Source organism: Esox lucius, chromosome 1 (genome assembly GCF_011004845.1).
Source record: "Esox lucius isolate fEsoLuc1 chromosome 1, fEsoLuc1.pri, whole genome shotgun sequence".
NCBI lineage: Eukaryota > Metazoa > Chordata > Actinopteri > Esociformes > Esocidae > Esox > Esox lucius.
Window position 1 is genome coordinate 37110184 of NC_047569.1, and position 18256 is coordinate 37128439.

The 18256-nt window shown below is 40.4% G+C and overlaps 1 protein-coding gene across 6 annotated transcripts in view; it reads left to right on the forward strand.

Moving 5' to 3' along the window:
* Positions 1 to 5482: 5482 nt before the first annotated feature.
* The window catches only part of LOC105012578 (transmembrane protein 255B), a 38932-nt gene continuing 26158 nt past the window's right edge, over positions 5483 to 18256 (forward strand). For 2 of the 6 annotated variants that reach the window (XM_020046155.2, XM_010873538.3), the window contains exons 1-3: positions 5483 to 5674; positions 6162 to 6304; positions 9037 to 9099. In XM_020046155.2, the coding sequence (XP_019901714.1) occupies positions 5614 to 5674; positions 6162 to 6304; positions 9037 to 9099 (267 nt within the window). In that variant the 5' untranslated portion in view covers positions 5483 to 5613. The remainder of the gene's footprint in view (positions 5675 to 6161; positions 6305 to 9036; positions 9100 to 18256) is intronic. The other 4 variants (XM_010873528.3, XM_010873509.3, XM_010873546.3 and 1 more) reach the window with 2 other exon arrangements.

Genomic DNA, 18256 nt, shown 5'->3' on the forward strand with positions numbered 1-18256 from the left:
AAGACATGACAGTGCCGTGGGAGGAGGAGCGGCGTGACTAGAAAGCCTGTGACGACGCATGCTGAGCTCCCCGCTGGGGGAGAGATTGTGCGTCTCCCTCTCGAGTCCACGTCACAGTCATACTGAATTTGAAGTTTAGTTTTCCTCCACTTACGTTCCTCTTTCCTACTGTCTCTTTTCAGGGTTCTTACCATCATGATGGTTCTCCATGGTGTTTTCTGTTTGCTCATAGTTTTCTTTACCTTTACCGGTGCAACACGATCCATGACATTCAATATTTTGTCATTTAAATTATCCACATTCTAGATCCAGGTTTTCTCAGATATTTGGGGTGATTAGTGAATCAAAAAAGACACAGAAATGATCAGACATGGCCAAGACTTTAACCATGACAGAGGAAATATCGAGACCTTTAGAGATAACCAGATCTAAAATGTGGCCTTGAGTGGGTGTACGCTCTTTCACATGTTGAGTGAGATCAAAAGTGTCAAGTAGTACAAAAAGTTATTTGGCATTATTGTCTGTACTATTATCTATGTGGATGTTAAAATTCCCTAGAATAATAAACAAGTTATAACCAACTGATATAACAGAGTCATTCAGCAAAATCATCAATAAAATTTGCAGAATATCGTGGAGATCTGTAAATGGTTAAAAACAACATTTTGGGGGTACCCTTCAATGTAAAACAGAGGTATTCAAAAGAAATAAAATGACCTAGTGTATTTTCTTTGCACTGGAATATATCTTTGAATAGGGCAGCCACTCCTCCTCCTTTCCAACCATTTCAACACGTATTCATATAGCCAAATGTTTTGGGTGCTGTCTCGTTAAGAATTGCAGCACTACAATCTTCTGTTAGCCACGTTTCAGTGAGAAACAAAAATATTATAATGTAATTTACCAAGAATGATATGTTGGCGAGAGATCTGATATTAAGTAAAGCCAGCTTAATAGATATAACAGGGGTTCCTGGGCTAGTAGTTTGACGTGTCACAGTTAACAGATTAGACAAGTTTACTTTAAGTGCTGAACATCAACTTGGGCATGAAGAAAAGTGTACTTAATCCTCTGTGCCATAGCAGTCGTTCTGAGGTAATTCTTCAGCCAGCATAATCTGGATTTTTTTATTCACAGTTTTAACATCCTTGCCTCTCCTTAACTCTGGCAACGCCACATCAAGCTGATTTCTGACAGGGCCTATGTCTGTGGCAAAGAGGGCAGTCTTAATTCAGTGTCCTTAGTGAAACATGCCTCCCCTTTTGATACAGCAAGGAAGGTAGTCTCCATGGATTGGTATTGATTAAAACATTTATGGTCAAAACATGCTTCAATCGGGCTGAGAAGAGCATCAATCATCGCGTAAAAGTTTGTTCTGAAGTACTCCTCAGGTGTCTGGAAGCTGTGCACGGTGTGGGATACTGCATTGTTTTTTCCTGTTGGATGACTGGCCCCTGGGAGTTGAGTCTCAGTGACATCAAAGCAGTCTTGCCAAAGAGTGTTAAACTCTGTTTCTGACCGCAGGGTAGATAGAATCCCCCTGGTTTGGAATGCTGCTGTTTCTGCCTCCACAAGAGACAGTTGTGGTTGTGGTAAGATGACACACTGGTTGTAAGGTCCTCAGGCACGCATTTTCTTTTCCGGCACGTAATGCTCCATGAGTAGGGGTGTAGATTTGGGAGGGGGGGGGGTCATGTCAGCCCCCAATATTAAAGACAGGTAAATGTGACCCCCTCTGGAAAATAGTGAAAATCCTGGGATCCACTGACCCTGACCCCCCCTAGTATACAATACTAACCTACACCCTTGTCCATGAGTACCTTGACTGACCATGTTGGGCACCTCTCCACTCTCGGACAAGAGAGCCGTACACGGGACACTCCTTGAATCTGTCTTGGGCTGCGCTGCAATAATCCATGCCTGCACGCAATTTGACGTAGCCCACCATATTTGCTCCTCCGTCGCAGCACTGGCCACGCAGGTTTCAATTAAAGCGGACAAATGCATCGTCAAACATTGTGACAATACTGGCCGCATTTTCTTAAAAACCAATAAAGTCTTCATGGACTTCGAGATGTTGTTAGGCATCTGATGAATTACTTTTGAATTTTGTTCTTTTTATGTGATATCGGTTGTACCATCTACAATTAGACAAAACCATTGGTTTACCCACATTTCGTATGACAGTTCCCTGGGGACTTCAGAGGCCATTATGTTGAGGACTTCATTCTGTAGGAGTGCTTTTAATTGTCTTTGCTGCCAGAATGCTAGCGCTGCATCTCTTACTTGTAATTGTTGTGATTTGAAGAAAAGTCTCTGTTCATCTGTACTATGAGCTGGATATCCAGAAGCTCATCCAGAAGCTGAATAGCCTCTCTTACTTTGACAAAGGCTTTACTTGCTTGTGCCTGGTCTTTCTGTTTTGCAGACTGAAGGTGACGCGCTGCTGATGCATTCTTTGTCTGGTGAAGCCATTTCAGCAAGGCTTCTGTATAACATGAAGAGGCCTCAAGATTTCTATATCTCTCTGTTGTGTTCTTCCAATTTGAAAAACTTTATTTGATAAAAGCATCAGTTTTCAGTTTTACAGTTTCTGTCCTGCTTTCTAGGATCTAGCCCAACAGAAGTTGAGACATCACCAACCACAGTGACTGATTGCCTTTAAGTCATATCTCGATCACTCAATAAATTACTCACAACATTTGAATAAAAAGCTATATCTGCTTTCCATTCAGTATATATTATAATGCAGTTTGCACTCTAATAGCTGCACCTAATATGACACCAAATATTAGTTAGAAAATATAATTCTATTACACTTAGTCCAGTTCAAGAACAATTCAACAATAAGCAGTGTTTCACTTATATTTCTCTGTAGTGTAGTGTGTAGCGCCCCACAAACCTTGTGTGTTTCTGTCCTTCTCTCCATGATCTGGCTTTGCAGAGGTTGAGGCAGCACCTACAGCAATAACTGATTGCCTGAAAGTCATGTATTCAATAATAAAATATATTAAACAACTCACTTCAGACATTTGTATTGAAAATGAATAATCTTACTGCATTAGCCACCATACATCTGTTATGGTTGGACACAAGTATTTACACAGTTAAATGCAAATAAATCCAAATAACAAACAGACGAACAAACCTTTTCAGGAACTTTATTCATCCCCTTTCTGTACCAGCAGCAGATTGTTTCTTCTGTGCTCTGTTTATCCTGTGCCAAACACATTTATCCATTCATTTTAAAATATTTTGCTGCTGGCTGTTTTGCGTCACTGAATCAACCTAGCTAGCTAGAATAAAAGCTAGCAGCTAAATTAAGCCCTTGTAGTTGCAGGCAGCTAAATGTAACACTAGCTATTTTGTTTGCTATGGATATGATGATTCTAGCTTGTTTTAGAGGACGACTTTAAGCGTTGACATATTTGATTTGTTTTCCATTAAACTTTGTGCTCTTTCATCAGAGTATGCAGACTCCGGAGTCGAGTCAATCAAACCACATTGTTGAGAGGCGTGGTTGTTGTGCTGACTTTGAGGCCATGTTGGCTGTAGCTAGGAAGTGTGGCACCAAGCGTTTGAGGTGCAGCGTGAATCCTCAGGGACAGGGCCGGTACTAGGCATAAGGGACATAAGTGGTTGCTTAGGGCCCCCGACCACTAGGGGACCTCCAACCGGTAGCAAGCCCCTCGACCACCAGGGGAGAGGGGGCCCCACACCAAATTTGCATAGGGCCCCCAAAAATCTATAGCCGGCACTGCTTAGGGACATGGTTATAGACAACAGAGCAAATGGGCTGAAAGTGTGGGAGATATCAACTGGTCAAACAACAAGAAAGGCCTGCTTTCTTTTTCCATAGCAAAGAAAATCAACGATTTTAACAGTGAATAAAATATGTGCATTCGGTATTGGGCTGCGTGCGAAGTGATGGGGCTCAGAAAGGTACTGGGCGAATGCCAGGTGAACCCACACTTGCCAGTGGCCCTGGCTCTGGTAGTTTGGTGGTGCTGCAGCTGTTCGTTGCTCTCCACTGTATGGGTGCTTTGCCAAAGCCAATTCCTGATATCTACTGTTGTAAAGGCAAATTAACTGGTTTGAGTTAACAGGCTATGACTATATCCAAATATCTATGGCGTGAGACAGAACTGAGTGATGCAGGAAAATTCACCCCACCCTGATTAAATCAAATCTCACATGCGGACAGTGTAGCCTACCGCAGATGAGCAGCATTTTTTGTGGAAACCCCAAGAAGTCCTTCCCACCTACCTGCGCTTCTGCCCCTGCACATGTAGAAGTCACATTCCTTCCTATATTTAAACATGTGGAAGTCACGCTCCTTCCTGTATGCAAACATGTGGAAGTCACGCTCCTTCCTTTATGCAAACATGTATGCGCCAATCATTATTTTAACTTACTTTTTATATAGGGACATCTAAATAAACTGATATGAAATTAAATGAAATTTCAAATGTGAGGGCTAAGCTCCATTTTGCCCCCTTGGCTGAGGTCCTGTGGTATCCCATTTCTAAATTAAACCCTGATTAGACAGTTGTAATGAAAACATATAGTGGTTCTGGCCTTGAGGTACAGAGCTGAGTTAAATTTGAGATATTTTTGGGGGTCTTTTTTTAAAGACAGGAAAGCAGTAATGAGAGGCTAGGGAGACAGCAACTCCAGTTGTCCTGTGTCAGAAACTTGGACCGATATTGCAGACTCCATCACGAGCTTGGCTTCAAATTTAACAGGATAAATCACATCTAGTTCTATAGGGCCTCAATGTAATAGGCATCAACATGATGGGCATAAATAGCACTTTAGCTTAATGTGTGTTTCTGTGTGTGTGTTGCTCTTAGACTGGACGAAATGGCCAGTGTACAAAAGGATGAATACATTTTTCTATGCCTAAAAGGAAAACATTGTAGTCTGTTTGGTTTTTAAATTTGATATCTCAAATTAGGATGGGGACAGTTTCATGCGTTAAAATAAAGTTTTTTTATGATTACTTTCCAAATACATTTTTGTACATTATTGTTTGCAAACGGGCCAGAACAAATTCCTTGTTCATTGTGAAATTAAGTTGGCAATTATGCTCTTTCTGATACCTCTTTATCCTATATGAATAGGCCATAACCACACACCACACCAAAATATGTCTCTAGGCTATATTAAAACATAGCTTATGAAAAAAATCCTAATACACTACCACAACTATTACGGTTGTAACTATCTATTATTATTTTCACAACCATTAATACTTAAAGACAAAGAAGGACACGATATATTTGCTTCTAAAAAAAAATAGTTATTCAAAATCTCAAGCTATAGTAATATAAGAGTGTTACAACACTAGTTATCCTTTATAACGAATGATGCGCTCATCTTTGCAACGGTAGCCTGTAAGAGGTAGATTCAGGAGAAGTATCACGCGTGCGTATGGGGAACACGTTTGCCTGTTCTGCGCGCGGTGCGCATATAAAACCTTTGAAGAGCTCCGCGCGCCACAGACTGTGCGGAGTTTTTCCTGAAATCTGCACAGCAGACGAAGCGCCTCGGGTCACTCAAGAAGTGTATGTTGTGGATAATACATTCCTGTGGAAGTTCAATTTGGCGAGCATGACAGCCAGGACCATTCAGGACGCACGAGGTCGGGACAAGCCCGCTCTCAGTCAAGCAGGTAGGCTATACCTGTGTGCTTTTCTGATGTGAAGCTAACTTTTGTTAACGTGCGAATTAGGGTGGGCATTTAATTGTAACTACCGTTTTACCATATTACAGTACTAATATTAAAGTATTGGATTTGGATAATATTCCCCAGGTAGTTTAATCATTACAATCAAAGGAACGTGAGATGTATTGACAGGTTTAACTGTCGTTTTTCAGATATACTTTAATGTTCTTCATCAACACTGTATTCTGATTTGTGGTTGCCAATGAAAATAACGCCAACATCCACGTAACTCACAAAAGCTGATCATTTCTATCGATTTTTAACGCACTGATTAGTAAGTCAGTTTCACAGTTTACAATACACTGAACCTAAAATGTCTTAAACGTTATTATTGTCATCACATAAATCCATATAAATCTTTTATTGTCATCATATAAATCATATGAATCTACGGCATTATGCAATGACATTTATTATGTATCCGTGGTTTCAGAATTGATGACCAGAAGGAAGAGAAGTGCGATTTGGGTAGTGCTGGGCATGCTCTGTCTGTCCATGGTACTGGTCATTCTGGGTGTCTACACCACCACTCGCACAGAGAGCATCAACATCACGGGATACGCATCTGGAATCATTGTGAGTACATCGTCATAGTTATCACCGCCCGTGCCCTTATCGCATCGAACTTCTGCCATTCTGTACAAAATTACTCAATCTAAGTATACGTAGACTTGTAACAACCACACATTTTTACTAGTATCCTTTTTGTAATAAGAAAACGCAGACCTTATGAATTAAGAAGATACAGTGCCAGGAATGCAGGTTTCCAGAAATGAATGACAGATGGGGAACTTGTTTAGTGCACGCTAAATGAAATGTATCTTCTAAATCATGACATTTGAGATCTCGTAAATGTCCTGAGACATGAGCTAGCATGATGTCATCAGATAATTGCACATGACAGAAAAAACATAGATTAAAAAGGTTTGAAAATATCCAATGGCACTGCCCATGCTAACATAGTCTTCCACAATCAGAATAATTATCCGAATCCTATTTGTTCTGCAAAAATATTTGTGTGTACATTTTATTCCGTGATATGGTAATTCCACAACAGATAACATGTACAGAACATATAGAAGCACACATTATATCATCCACATAGGTCAATTTTGAAGACACAGATTAAGCATAGTCGTGGACTAAAATAATCTCATAAATTGCAGGGGCCCATATAGCATAGTCAGGGCCTCGGCCAGGAATCCTGGGCCCCCTGAAAAGATATATTCCTGGGACCCCTCACTGACAGACAACATTATTAACGTCAGTGGGCCCTGTCAAGCCTTGGGTCCTGTGTACCTGATCCACCTTTCTCTGCTTTAGTTACGGCCCTGAGTACAGTATGTACAAAATAAACACTGAAGCTACAATACTAAAGACTAGATTACAAAAATGTGTGAGCTACATTTATTGCTGGCACTGGTATTTGATCTAACACATAAAAAAAATAAACATAGCCAATTAAGTACCTCTTATCCAGAGGGACTTAAAATACTGCATTCATCTAGTGATAGCTATAGATGGGACAGCCAAATCAATAGTAGTAAATACATTTTATTTAATGAATAAAAGTCAGCAATGCTGGATAAATACTTTTAAGGTTTTACTTCCGAAAATGGACAGGGACTCTGCTGTCCTGGCTTCATGGGAAAGCTGGTTCCGCGATTGCAATTTCAGGACAGAGACGTTCTCACTGGGCTGAGCAGGAGCTGCCGTCCCGTGGAAAAGGCCAGGGGACCGGCGGTGGCGGAACAGAGGGCTGGTGTTAGGGTTTGATTATTACCTGAAGGTAGGGAAGGGTCGTTGCCGTGGTGTTCAGGATGCCTGGTGATGGGCCAACATCCAAGCAGAGATGTCTCCCGGGCACATTGAAATGCATGTCACAACCCTGATGACGTTAGGGCGGTCGGAGAAGAGTAGTTGTGTGCAGCAATAGGAGAGACCTGAAGGGAATGCAAATCAAGAGTGTGCAGAGCTTGAGACGCCCTGCCCAGATCTGGTGGTCAGGAAGTCATGATGGTTCACAGTCTTAAAGTTACATATACATTTTAAGTCCTGCAAAATGCATTTGAACAACCCGTCCACCAAATTCCAGAGGGCAGGATTTATTTTCTAGGGGTGTAGAAATATTTTTATAGGTGGAGGAGTGCAATATATGTACGTACATTGAGTCAAAGCCGTAGCTAACACGGGGAAAGGTGGGTATGATTCACGGGGCCCATGGCTTGGCGTGGCCCGCTGATTGTAATGATGCCTATGACATCTAGAAGTGAGGAAGCCCAGATGTATATCCTTTCAGGGAGCCAGGATTTCTGGCGACGGCTTTGCATACGGCCCCTGACCAATACTGTCATTTTGCTGAATTGCAAATGGTATATACGTTTTAGTTTTTTTGAACAATAACCCTTAAAATGATTATTGTAAGGTGACATTGATTTTCTGTGGGGAAAAAAATATATGTTGTTTGCATGAGTATACAACCACTGTGCCGCAGCTTAAACAGATGAAAGAAATTATAGTAACCAAATCATTGACCTCCACCTGTGAACCATTTTTGGATTAAAATTCCTCTGTTGAAAGATCATTGGTCAGGCTTTGATTCTGAAGGAAAATGGAGACCAAAGAGCATTTTACAGAAGTTAGTGATGAAGTGTTCTAAATGCATAGGTTAGGAAAAGGTACTAAATCATTTCCAAGTATTTGGATAACACAGTGATCACAGTTGGATCGAAAATCAGGAACTGGAACCTGCATCAAACAAGGTGAATGTCTCTAATGGCCCAGTCAAGGTCCCGATCTCAATTCTATTGACCCAGTCAAGGTCCTGATCTCAATCCTGTTGAGAGTCTGTGCCGATAATTATTGCTGTCCACGAGCATAGTCCGAGAAACCTGAACAACTTTCGACAAAACTGCCAAGAGCATTGGGCCAACATTATACTGACACTCTCTGCAAAGCTAGTACACACTTACTAAAATACTTGAAGCAGTTACCGCAGTGAAAGGTGGCTTTACCAAATAAATTGGGTTAGGGGTTAGGGGTTAGGGTTAGAAATATGTTTTAAAATATATGTTTCTTAGAAATCTTTCTCAACATAAAACCAATGTCACTTGCCAATAGTACATTTTGAGTGTCAGTGTTTTTGAAAAAAATTATCAAACAGTGTACCGTTTTTAATGTAGTAAAATGAGAGAGTTGGTCAGGTGGTAAGTGTTAATTTTGAAATTCCCCCCAATCCGTCATTAGCCACAGTAACAGACCAGTACTGGTATCCCTCTAACAGTGGCGGTTTTATTTGACATTTGCAGTTGACATTTGGATCCTTCCTGGGTGTTCTTGGACTCTGCCTGGAGGAAAACCGCAAACAGCTGGTATATATTGCTACTAATTATCACTAATTTATCAAATTTTCTCTATCCTTATCTCATTCAATCTTCTCTTTTTTCTTATATTCTTCTCATCCCTGATTATTTTCTGATGAAGCTCTACCTCTGTCATTAACTTGGATATGTTTTAGATACATACATCCTCAGGGGAGATGATCTGGCAACAAAGTCTCACAATTAATTTGCAAATAAACGTACAAAAAGTATTGGATTTTGTAAGTTTTCTTTTTATCACAGGTTTCCATAAATTCAGAAAAAGTATCTAGCTAGCTGAAGGAGCAAACATTACACACAAATAATTAATTGGTAAAGCTGGCCATTTACCTACAGCCATTGGCTGTATGTACCTAATTTCAGGAGGTTAAGTATGAGGTCTTATAGTAATTGGAGTGCGAGTACAGTGTAGAAGATATTAGTATGCATATTAAGAAATACCTTGTTTTTCGGGTATAATGCAGGGTTGAGCATGCAAAACTGTAAAAAAAACACTGGACGTTTTTAGAATGTAAATGCATTTCCGGAAAAAATGAAGAGACCACTGCACCTTTTTCTGTCCTTTCCAAAAAAGTCTAAATGGGAAGTTTTGAGTGATTAACAGAAGCATTCAATTTGTAGTGGTCTCTTAATTTTAACCCTTCTGTTCCTCACTCAAAACCTTCCTTTTTTACTTTTTTGGAAAGCTGAAGCTGTATAATTTTTTTTAAACAAAAGTTATGCTTAATCTGGGATGTGGATTTTAAACCTGTGTGCCTATGATCAGCATTTTCTACTAGATTACACAGCTACAATGTTATAATCAGCAACAGTATAGAAGGAAATCAAGTCCTCTTTCTCCTTTCTGTAAAGTAGCAGACTTGGCTTCCTTCATTCCTACCTGAAGTAAACAGAAATCACAAAACTTTGCAAGAACATTTGTCTTGTAAATGAACACTGTAAAATGTCTTTCTATATAAACAATGTTTATAGTAGGCTACGTTGCCATAATATATTTACTCTGATGATGGTAAATGTTTATTTTTGGTTGTATTGAAGGATTTTTAAATAGTTTGGCTGTACATAATAGAACAGTACTTTTTCCATGTTAATATACCGCAGAGGGCAAAGTTATCTTGAAATGTTTTGGTTACAGTGATGACACACTGTGATGACACACTGTGATGACACACTGTGATGACACACTGTGATGACACACTGTGCAACATCACCCCAGCAGGAAGTGTTTAAGGGTTGGCAATGATGGCAATGAGGTCAGCTATGCGGGTTAATCTCGAGCATATTGACGGTTTGCAGTTTGATCAGTTGGCTGTAATCTTTGTTGCTATAGGTCTGATAGATCTCTCTGGAAGTTGATCCAGTCGGGTGTGGATATTTCTGTAGGTCAGTAGTGGATTGTCATTTCTTAAGACTTCTGTGTAGGCTGTCTTCGAACATTGGTGTGGAGTCACCCTTCAGTTTTATCGAAGAGAAGTCATTTGTTTAGTCACCAACGTATGTCTCCGTTTTTTAGGAAGATTGTTATAGACAGTATTCACATTTTTTATTAAGAATTTTCATTTTCCACTAATTTAAAGTGTGTTGTTCTACAAACAATGTTGTATGCCTGATCAAGTATACTAAAATGTACCTAGTTAGTATTTATTTCACTTTCATTGAGAACCTAATACATTATTTTAAATCAGACAATAAACAGTGGCACTGACATAATTATTGACACCCTGAACTCAGTATGTGGCAGCAGAGCTTTTAGTCAAAGTAACTGCAATCAAGAGCGTTCTATAGGCACAGATGAGCTTTCTGCACCTCTGTACACGGCAGTTGGGCCCGCTCTTAAACAGGATTCAGATCTGGAATCATTACTGGCCACCTCAGATCATTCTGTCGTTTTGTGCTGAAGCATTTCAGGGTGCTTTTTGGGGTGATTGCCCTGCTGGGAGATCCATGAACTTTGACCCTGGTTTTGACATTGTGATCAGAACTGTCTTGGTATTCTCCTGATTTAAAGATGCACGCGCCCGTTCAAGGTACACAAAAACATCCCTGATTCTCCTCCAAGTTTTCTGTTTTCTGGAAATGAAGAAATATTGCTCATTACCAAAAAGCTACAGAAGATGGACAAAAAAGTGTAGTGTGTGTATGTGTGTGCATTGTAACATCATTTAGAATCCCCACAGTGTGGGGATTCATAGAGGAGTAGATGTTTAAAGTTAGTCCATGTCTGACTCACAAACACGGTACCAGATGGGCATTTGATGCTGTTGTTCTGCTGTGATATACATTTCACTACTGTTAGTTCTGTGAATTAAGAACAAAATAGAAAACAGTCTTCTGTTTATTATCCTTACCTGCTGATTTTTCTCTTTTTTACCATTCTTGTAATTGCATGTGCAATTTAGATCAACAAATATGTTAAAGAACCATTTTTTATGATTCTTCAATGTGTTCACATAAACAGGGTAATGACTCACAGGTGGATAGAAAGGTTGTGTGTGTTCGTATGTGTGTGAAAACCAGAAACTCAAATCATTTAAAGTTAATTGGTCACATACACAGGTTTGACAGATGTAAAGGTGAGGAGCAACAAAATAAATGTTTTTGCAGCTCCTTACAATGCAGGGGAAAATATAATTACAGACAAAAACAAAGTGGGAGAGAATAAAAATAAACAGAAGTTGAAAACAGAATGAGATGTGAAAAGTACAGTTGTTTCTCGAAATGTATAAATACATCATGCATTCGGTGAATGAGCAATATTTACTGTTGGCTGTTTTCAGTGGAAACAACAAACACAGCATGAATACAGTACATTGGTGTGTGTGTGTGTGTGTGTGTGAGTGAGTTTTTCAGTTCAGTGTTATCTTGTGATTAAAACTTATGAGTAATGTACGTTTTAATCGCATGCAGTGTTTACAATAAATGCAATCTGCGGTAACACAGGAACATCACTTTTTACTTTTAAAGCACGGTTGTCACCATGTTTTCATGTAGAAACCCATGTTTTTTATGTAAAAATCGAGAATCATTGCAATTGTAAAAGGTTTAACCAATAGATGTTGTGGTGTAAACATAAGAAGCAACTTGTGCAGTTGCACAAGGGAGGTGAAGAGAAAGAACAATGATCTCTATTGAGATTTTTAAAACTGTACTTGACCATGTTTTAAAATATGGTATGACATTGAGAGAAGCTGGGCTAAAGCCAATTCAGTTTTTCTATGGATTTTAAAATAAACGCTGCAGAAATGAAAATACACACAGTGTCCTTACAGTGGATATAAAAAGTCTACACACCCCAGGTTCTGGTGATTTAAAAGAATGAGACAAAGATAAATCATGTCAGAACTTTTTCCACCTTCCACCTTTAATGTGACCTATAACTTGAACAATCCAATTGAAAAACAAACTAAAATCTTTAACTGGGAAAAATAAAAAATATGAAACTCACAATAACCTGGTTGCATAAGTGTCTTAAAACTGGGGATGTGGCTGTGTTCAGAATTAACCAATCAAATTCAAACTCATGTTAAATAGAAGACACTACACACCCGCCATCATTAAAAGTGACTCTGATTAATCACAAATAAAGTTCAGCTGTTTTTTCCTGACATTTTCTTAGTTGCATCTCAGAGCAAAAGCCATGGTCCACAGAGAGCTTCATCACAAAGACCTGACATTTTAACAGGGGTGTGTAAACTTTTTATATCCACTTTATGAGGCTACTGTGCTAACCCCTCTTTTTTCAGTACTCTGAATGTGTATGCAGTAGCACAAACATGACACAGGATGGAGAGACAGAATTAACAGTTTTTTATGGCTCAAACCTTTTACCTGTCCATAAACACTGTAATTTCAAGTGCAATACCTCCCACAAAATGTGCAATGATCGGATTTGTGTATTTTCTGCACAAGCAAACTTTAATTCATATGCCGGATTATATGGTTTGAGTATGTTTATTGTTTTGTGAGATGTGGGGGGTTTTGTCTATATGGTGTGAGTTCCCATAAGTGTGTTTATCATTTTGGGATAATGTAGTGCAGAAATATAGAGCACTAGAGCACTTCTGCTCTAGAGACTTGATTGGGTCTTCAGTTGTCTGTCAGTTCAGTTGATCTCTAAAGATATTTGGTTTTTATTGTAATTTTAGTCCAGTCCAAGACAGACTTGTCCCTTTTTAAACTATTAGTTTCATAGACTCAACATGACCCTATAGTGGTTATCACAGAGGAACCATCTCACTGGCCTGATTGGCCAATCCTATCAGACCACCCACATGTATGTTAGGCTACGTTCTCACTGATTTAGGCCAATCTCCAATTAGTAATCATAGTATTGATGAATTATAGAGGTTTTGTTTGTTCTGCTTCAAGTGGTTTCAGAAGAACCATTTTTTCCCCTCAATATTGGCCCTTCTGGGTTCAGTTTGAAGTCCTCAGTTCAGTGCTTAAAGAACACAGCACAGAGCCATCTTTTTGCCTTTGTATGCAAATGGCCACAGATCTCCTTTATCCTCTTCGTCATTGTTTTGTCTCTCTCTTTCTCTCCCACTAATCTCTGTCACACTCACACTTTCTCCAATCTCTCTATCTTTCTTTCCCTCTTTCCTCTTTCTATCTATTTTACACAGAGGGCCATCCCCAATTGGCAGTCAGTGTGGATATGCTGTATTGTTAAGCAAATACGGAGTGACATTTTGTTGAATCCTCTTAGCAGTTTCTGACATAATATATGGCTTATTTCAAAGCCAGTCAACTTTTAGGGCCCATGTGAGACGTCGGCTCAGCGATGATCAAAATAAATATGCGACTCTCCTGGGTGGGTCTGTTGTTGGGCGAGAAAAGTTCAACGTGGAATGAGCCTTGTACACTTTCAGAAAAAAAAGTTCTAAAAGGGTTCTTTGTCTGTGTCTGTGGGAAAAGCCTTTGAACAGCTCTTTTTAGTATCCAGAAACTTGTTGGGTTTCTTGTAGAACATTTTGGTTTTTTGTAGAACCAACCTTATTTTAAACAACTTTAGCGCAGCACAGGACTATCATTAATCCCAGTGCTCCAGATGCCTCTGGTACCCGGAAAAGGGTGGACTAAAATGGGGGAACAGAACATTCTGTAATTTCTATATGTATGAGAATACACTCAAAAAGAAGCCGACAGTCTACCTTTTAACCCGGTTGTGATTGTGTAATTTCAAACCAAATAATGTTTTAATTGCACACAAATGAGGGTAATGCCAGGCTACACAGTAGGACCATTCAGGTGTTGAATCTTGCCCAGTTATTAAACACCACTGAATCCTAGTCGCAGATTAGGAAGATGGTGCAGTCTTCCAGCACCCTCTGGGTTTGGGCGGCTAGTAATATAATATGGTCTCGCTAGCAACTTCTTGTTCACGCTTGGGAACCTGTGAGCTTAACTGCGTAATAATAGTTACAACCAGAAATCCCTTATTAATCACAATATCTAGAAATCTGTGAGAAAAACAGCACTAAAGTAAAAGAAATAAATTAATACATCCATGTTGAAGAGGGGATGTGTTGCCAACGATATTAAGCAAAATAAGTGAATATTTATTTTTCGAGGACTTTGACCTGGTGCCATAAGCGTTATCCTTCAATAAATATAACTGAAACATTATTTCTCAATATTGTAATATTTGTGTACCCTTAAGAAATCTGTGCAGCCTGGAAATGGCGTATGATCTCCATGGTCCTTGTAGCCTAACAATTTGTCTTGCATTAGCTTTCAGAGTGGCAAATAAAGACCAAGAAGTAGTCCCAACGTTTTCATTTCAATGCCATCATGCATTATTGCGAAGAACGCTTAAACATTTCTATTAATTAGCTGATTCAAATGTGATCATATAATGTTGCAGGTGGAATTCCCATAACCAGTTCTGCTTGACGCTTGTTTGTTGATAATAGGTGCTGTTGGCTCAGTCCTTACTGGCCCCATACCAGTTTAATCCCTAATTCTTACCACAAACCAATGGCATGAGATGACTCACATTTTCTATTTGATTCTCTGTGTTCCATCATAGTGTTTTTCTTTTAATCCTTCGGCTGATCAACCCGTGCCTCTTTCTTTTCATTTCACTTTCCTGTTTTCCAAATTGAGGTTTGCTTTGACAGCTGTTTGCTTTGATATGACAAGTGGAACGGCCATTGACCAAATATGATTTTTTTTAAATAATGTTCTGTATAATGTTACTGTCCATAAAGAGAGTAAAGTTCAGGATGAATTTGGACCAGTTCAATCAAAATGTAAAAAATCCCTTACCATATTTTATTTTAGAAATTAGATACTCTTTTGCGCATACCATTTTTAACACCAAACACACCACTAGAAACTATAATCCATCATAAAGATATTTTTGAACTGCCATTACAAACCTCAATAAACTGTAGTCGTTGATTGCTGAAAGTCAATGTGTCACGATCTGAGGAGGTAGCAGAACACAGGCGCAGAGGTTGTGGAACCAATTAGTATTTATTTTCAAAAAAGGCTTGATGCAACATGACAACCATAACATGCAATATTCAAAGAGAACAAAACAGAACCTCACAGGTGGAACACCTCACAACAAATCAGGTAAATTGGCAACAGGTCAGTAACATGATTTAGAATAAAACGAGCATCCTGTGGAGGATGAGTCCTTCAGACGTAAAGATGGGGAGGTCTTGTCCTTCAGACACCACTCTGTAGAAGACTGTGCAGGCAAATAGTGCAACAATCTAAGAAAAACATTTCTCAAAGTAAAATTGTAATGAGTTTGGGGACCTCATCATCTACAGTACATAATATAATTAAAAGATTCAGAGAATCCAGAGAAATGCTGAAAACCAATATTGGATGGCTGTGATCTTGGGGCCCTCAAACAGACACGATTCTGTAGTGGACATCACTGCTTGGGCTCAGGAACCCATCCGAAAACCATTGTCTGTGAACACTGTACTTCACTGTGTTCACAGACAGCCCTCCAGGCTGAAGAGGAGAGGGACCATATGGCTTATATGGCTTGTTATCAGCATACAGTTCAAAAGCCAGCATCCGTGATGGAATGGGGGTGCATTAGTGCACATGGCATTGGTGACTTGTACATCTGTAAAGGCACCATTAATGCTGAACATTACATACAGGTTTTGGAGCAACTACATCTTTGTCTTGTTGTTTTTTTCAGCAAGACAAAGCCAAACCTCATTTTGTATGTGTTACAATAGCATGGCTCTGTAGTAAAAGAGTCTGGGTGCTAAACGCGCCTGCCTACAGTCCAGGCCAGTCACCCACTGAAAACATTTGGTGCATTATGAAATGTAAAATATGTCAAAATTGACCTCGAAATATTGAGCAGCAGAAATCCTATATCAAACAAGAATGGGACAACATTACACTTTAACAAATATAGCAACCGGTCTCCTCAGTTCCCAAACATTTACACAGTATTGTTAAAAGAAGAGTTGATGCAACACAGTGGTCAACAAGCCCCTGTCCGACCTTTTTGGAAACGTGTTGCTGGCGTCAAATTCAAAATGGGCATGTAATCTTTTACAAAATGTCTCAACTTTCTTGGAAACAGGGTTGTAAATATATAGTGTAATATATATAGTGTAATATATATATAGTGTAATATATATAGTGTAATATATATATAGTGTAATATATATAGTGTAATATATATAGTGTAATATATATAGTGTAATACTGACCGACATCCTATAGGCTTGGTGTCTTACGATTAAGAGCAAACTGAAATGATTAATGACATGTTAATGGGCTGTCCAAGACTTGACCAGGATAATTTAGAAGGACCTTGATGTCTTATGTTATCTCTGCTCATAAGGACCTCTGCATAGTCGTTGGGTCTGTGATTGTGCCAGACATTGTCCTTTGGTCATCGTGCAGGACGTCCTAGCTGATCTCATAGCGACTTTTCTCCGGTCGGTATTCCCTTACGACTGCGCAGCCTGACCTGGTTTTAAGGGCAGAGACACAAAAGCAATGTACAGCAGGTGCAATAAGTTGTTCTCTGCCCGTACTCACCACAACTATGCTGGGGCTGCCCGCAGGGTCCCAAAGTCCCCAAGCTGCCCAAACGCTCACTCTAATCGTCCCTCAATCCAAAGGAGCTTTGGAGGCAGGGCTTTCTCACGGGCTGCTCCAAGACTTTGGAATGCACTTCCACAATTCTTCCATTCCATCCATCCATCTTCTTCCGCTTATCCGGGGCCGGGTCGCGGGGGCAGCAGTCTAAGCAGGGATGCCCAGACTTCCCTCTCCCCAGACACTTCCTCTAGCTCTTCCGGGGGGACACCGAGGCGTTCCCAGGCCAGCCGGGAGACATAGTCCCTCCAGCGTGTCCTAGGTCTTCCCCGGGGTCTCCTCCCGGTGGGATGGGACCGGAACACCTTCCCAGGAAGGCGTTCCGGAGGCATCCGAAAAAGATGCCCAAGCCACCTCAGCTGACCCCTCTCGATGTGGAGGAGCAACGGCTCTACTCTGAGCTCCTCCCGGGTGACCAAGCTTCTCACCCTATCTCTAAGGGATCGCCCAGCCACCCTGCGGAGAAAACTCATTTCGGCCGCCTGTATCCGGGATCTTGTCCTTTCGGTCATGACCCAAAGCTCATGACCATAGGTGAGAGTAGGAACGTAGATTGACTGGTAAATCGAGAGCTTCGCCTTGCGGCTCAGCTCTTTCTTCACCACGACAGACCGATACATCGACTGCATTACTGCAGAAGCTGCACCGATCCGTCTGTCAATCTCCCGTTCCATCCTTCCCTCACTCGTGAACAAGACCCCTAGATACTTAAACTCCTCCACTTGAGGCAGGCACTCTCCACCAACCTGAAGTGGGCAAGCCACCCTTTTCCGACTGAGGACCATGGCCTCGGATTTGGAGGTACTGATTTTCATCCCCACCGCTTCACACTCGGCTGCAAACCGTCCCAGTGCATGCTGAAGGTCCTGGTTAGAAGGGGCCAACACGACAACATCATCTGCAAAGAGCAGAGACGAAATCGTGTGGTCCCCAAACCTGACACCCTCCGGCCCCTGGCTGCGCCTAGAAATTCTGTCCATAAAAATTACAAACAGAACCGGTGACAAAGGGCAGCCCTGCCGGAGTCCAACATGCACTGGGAACAAGTCTGACTTAC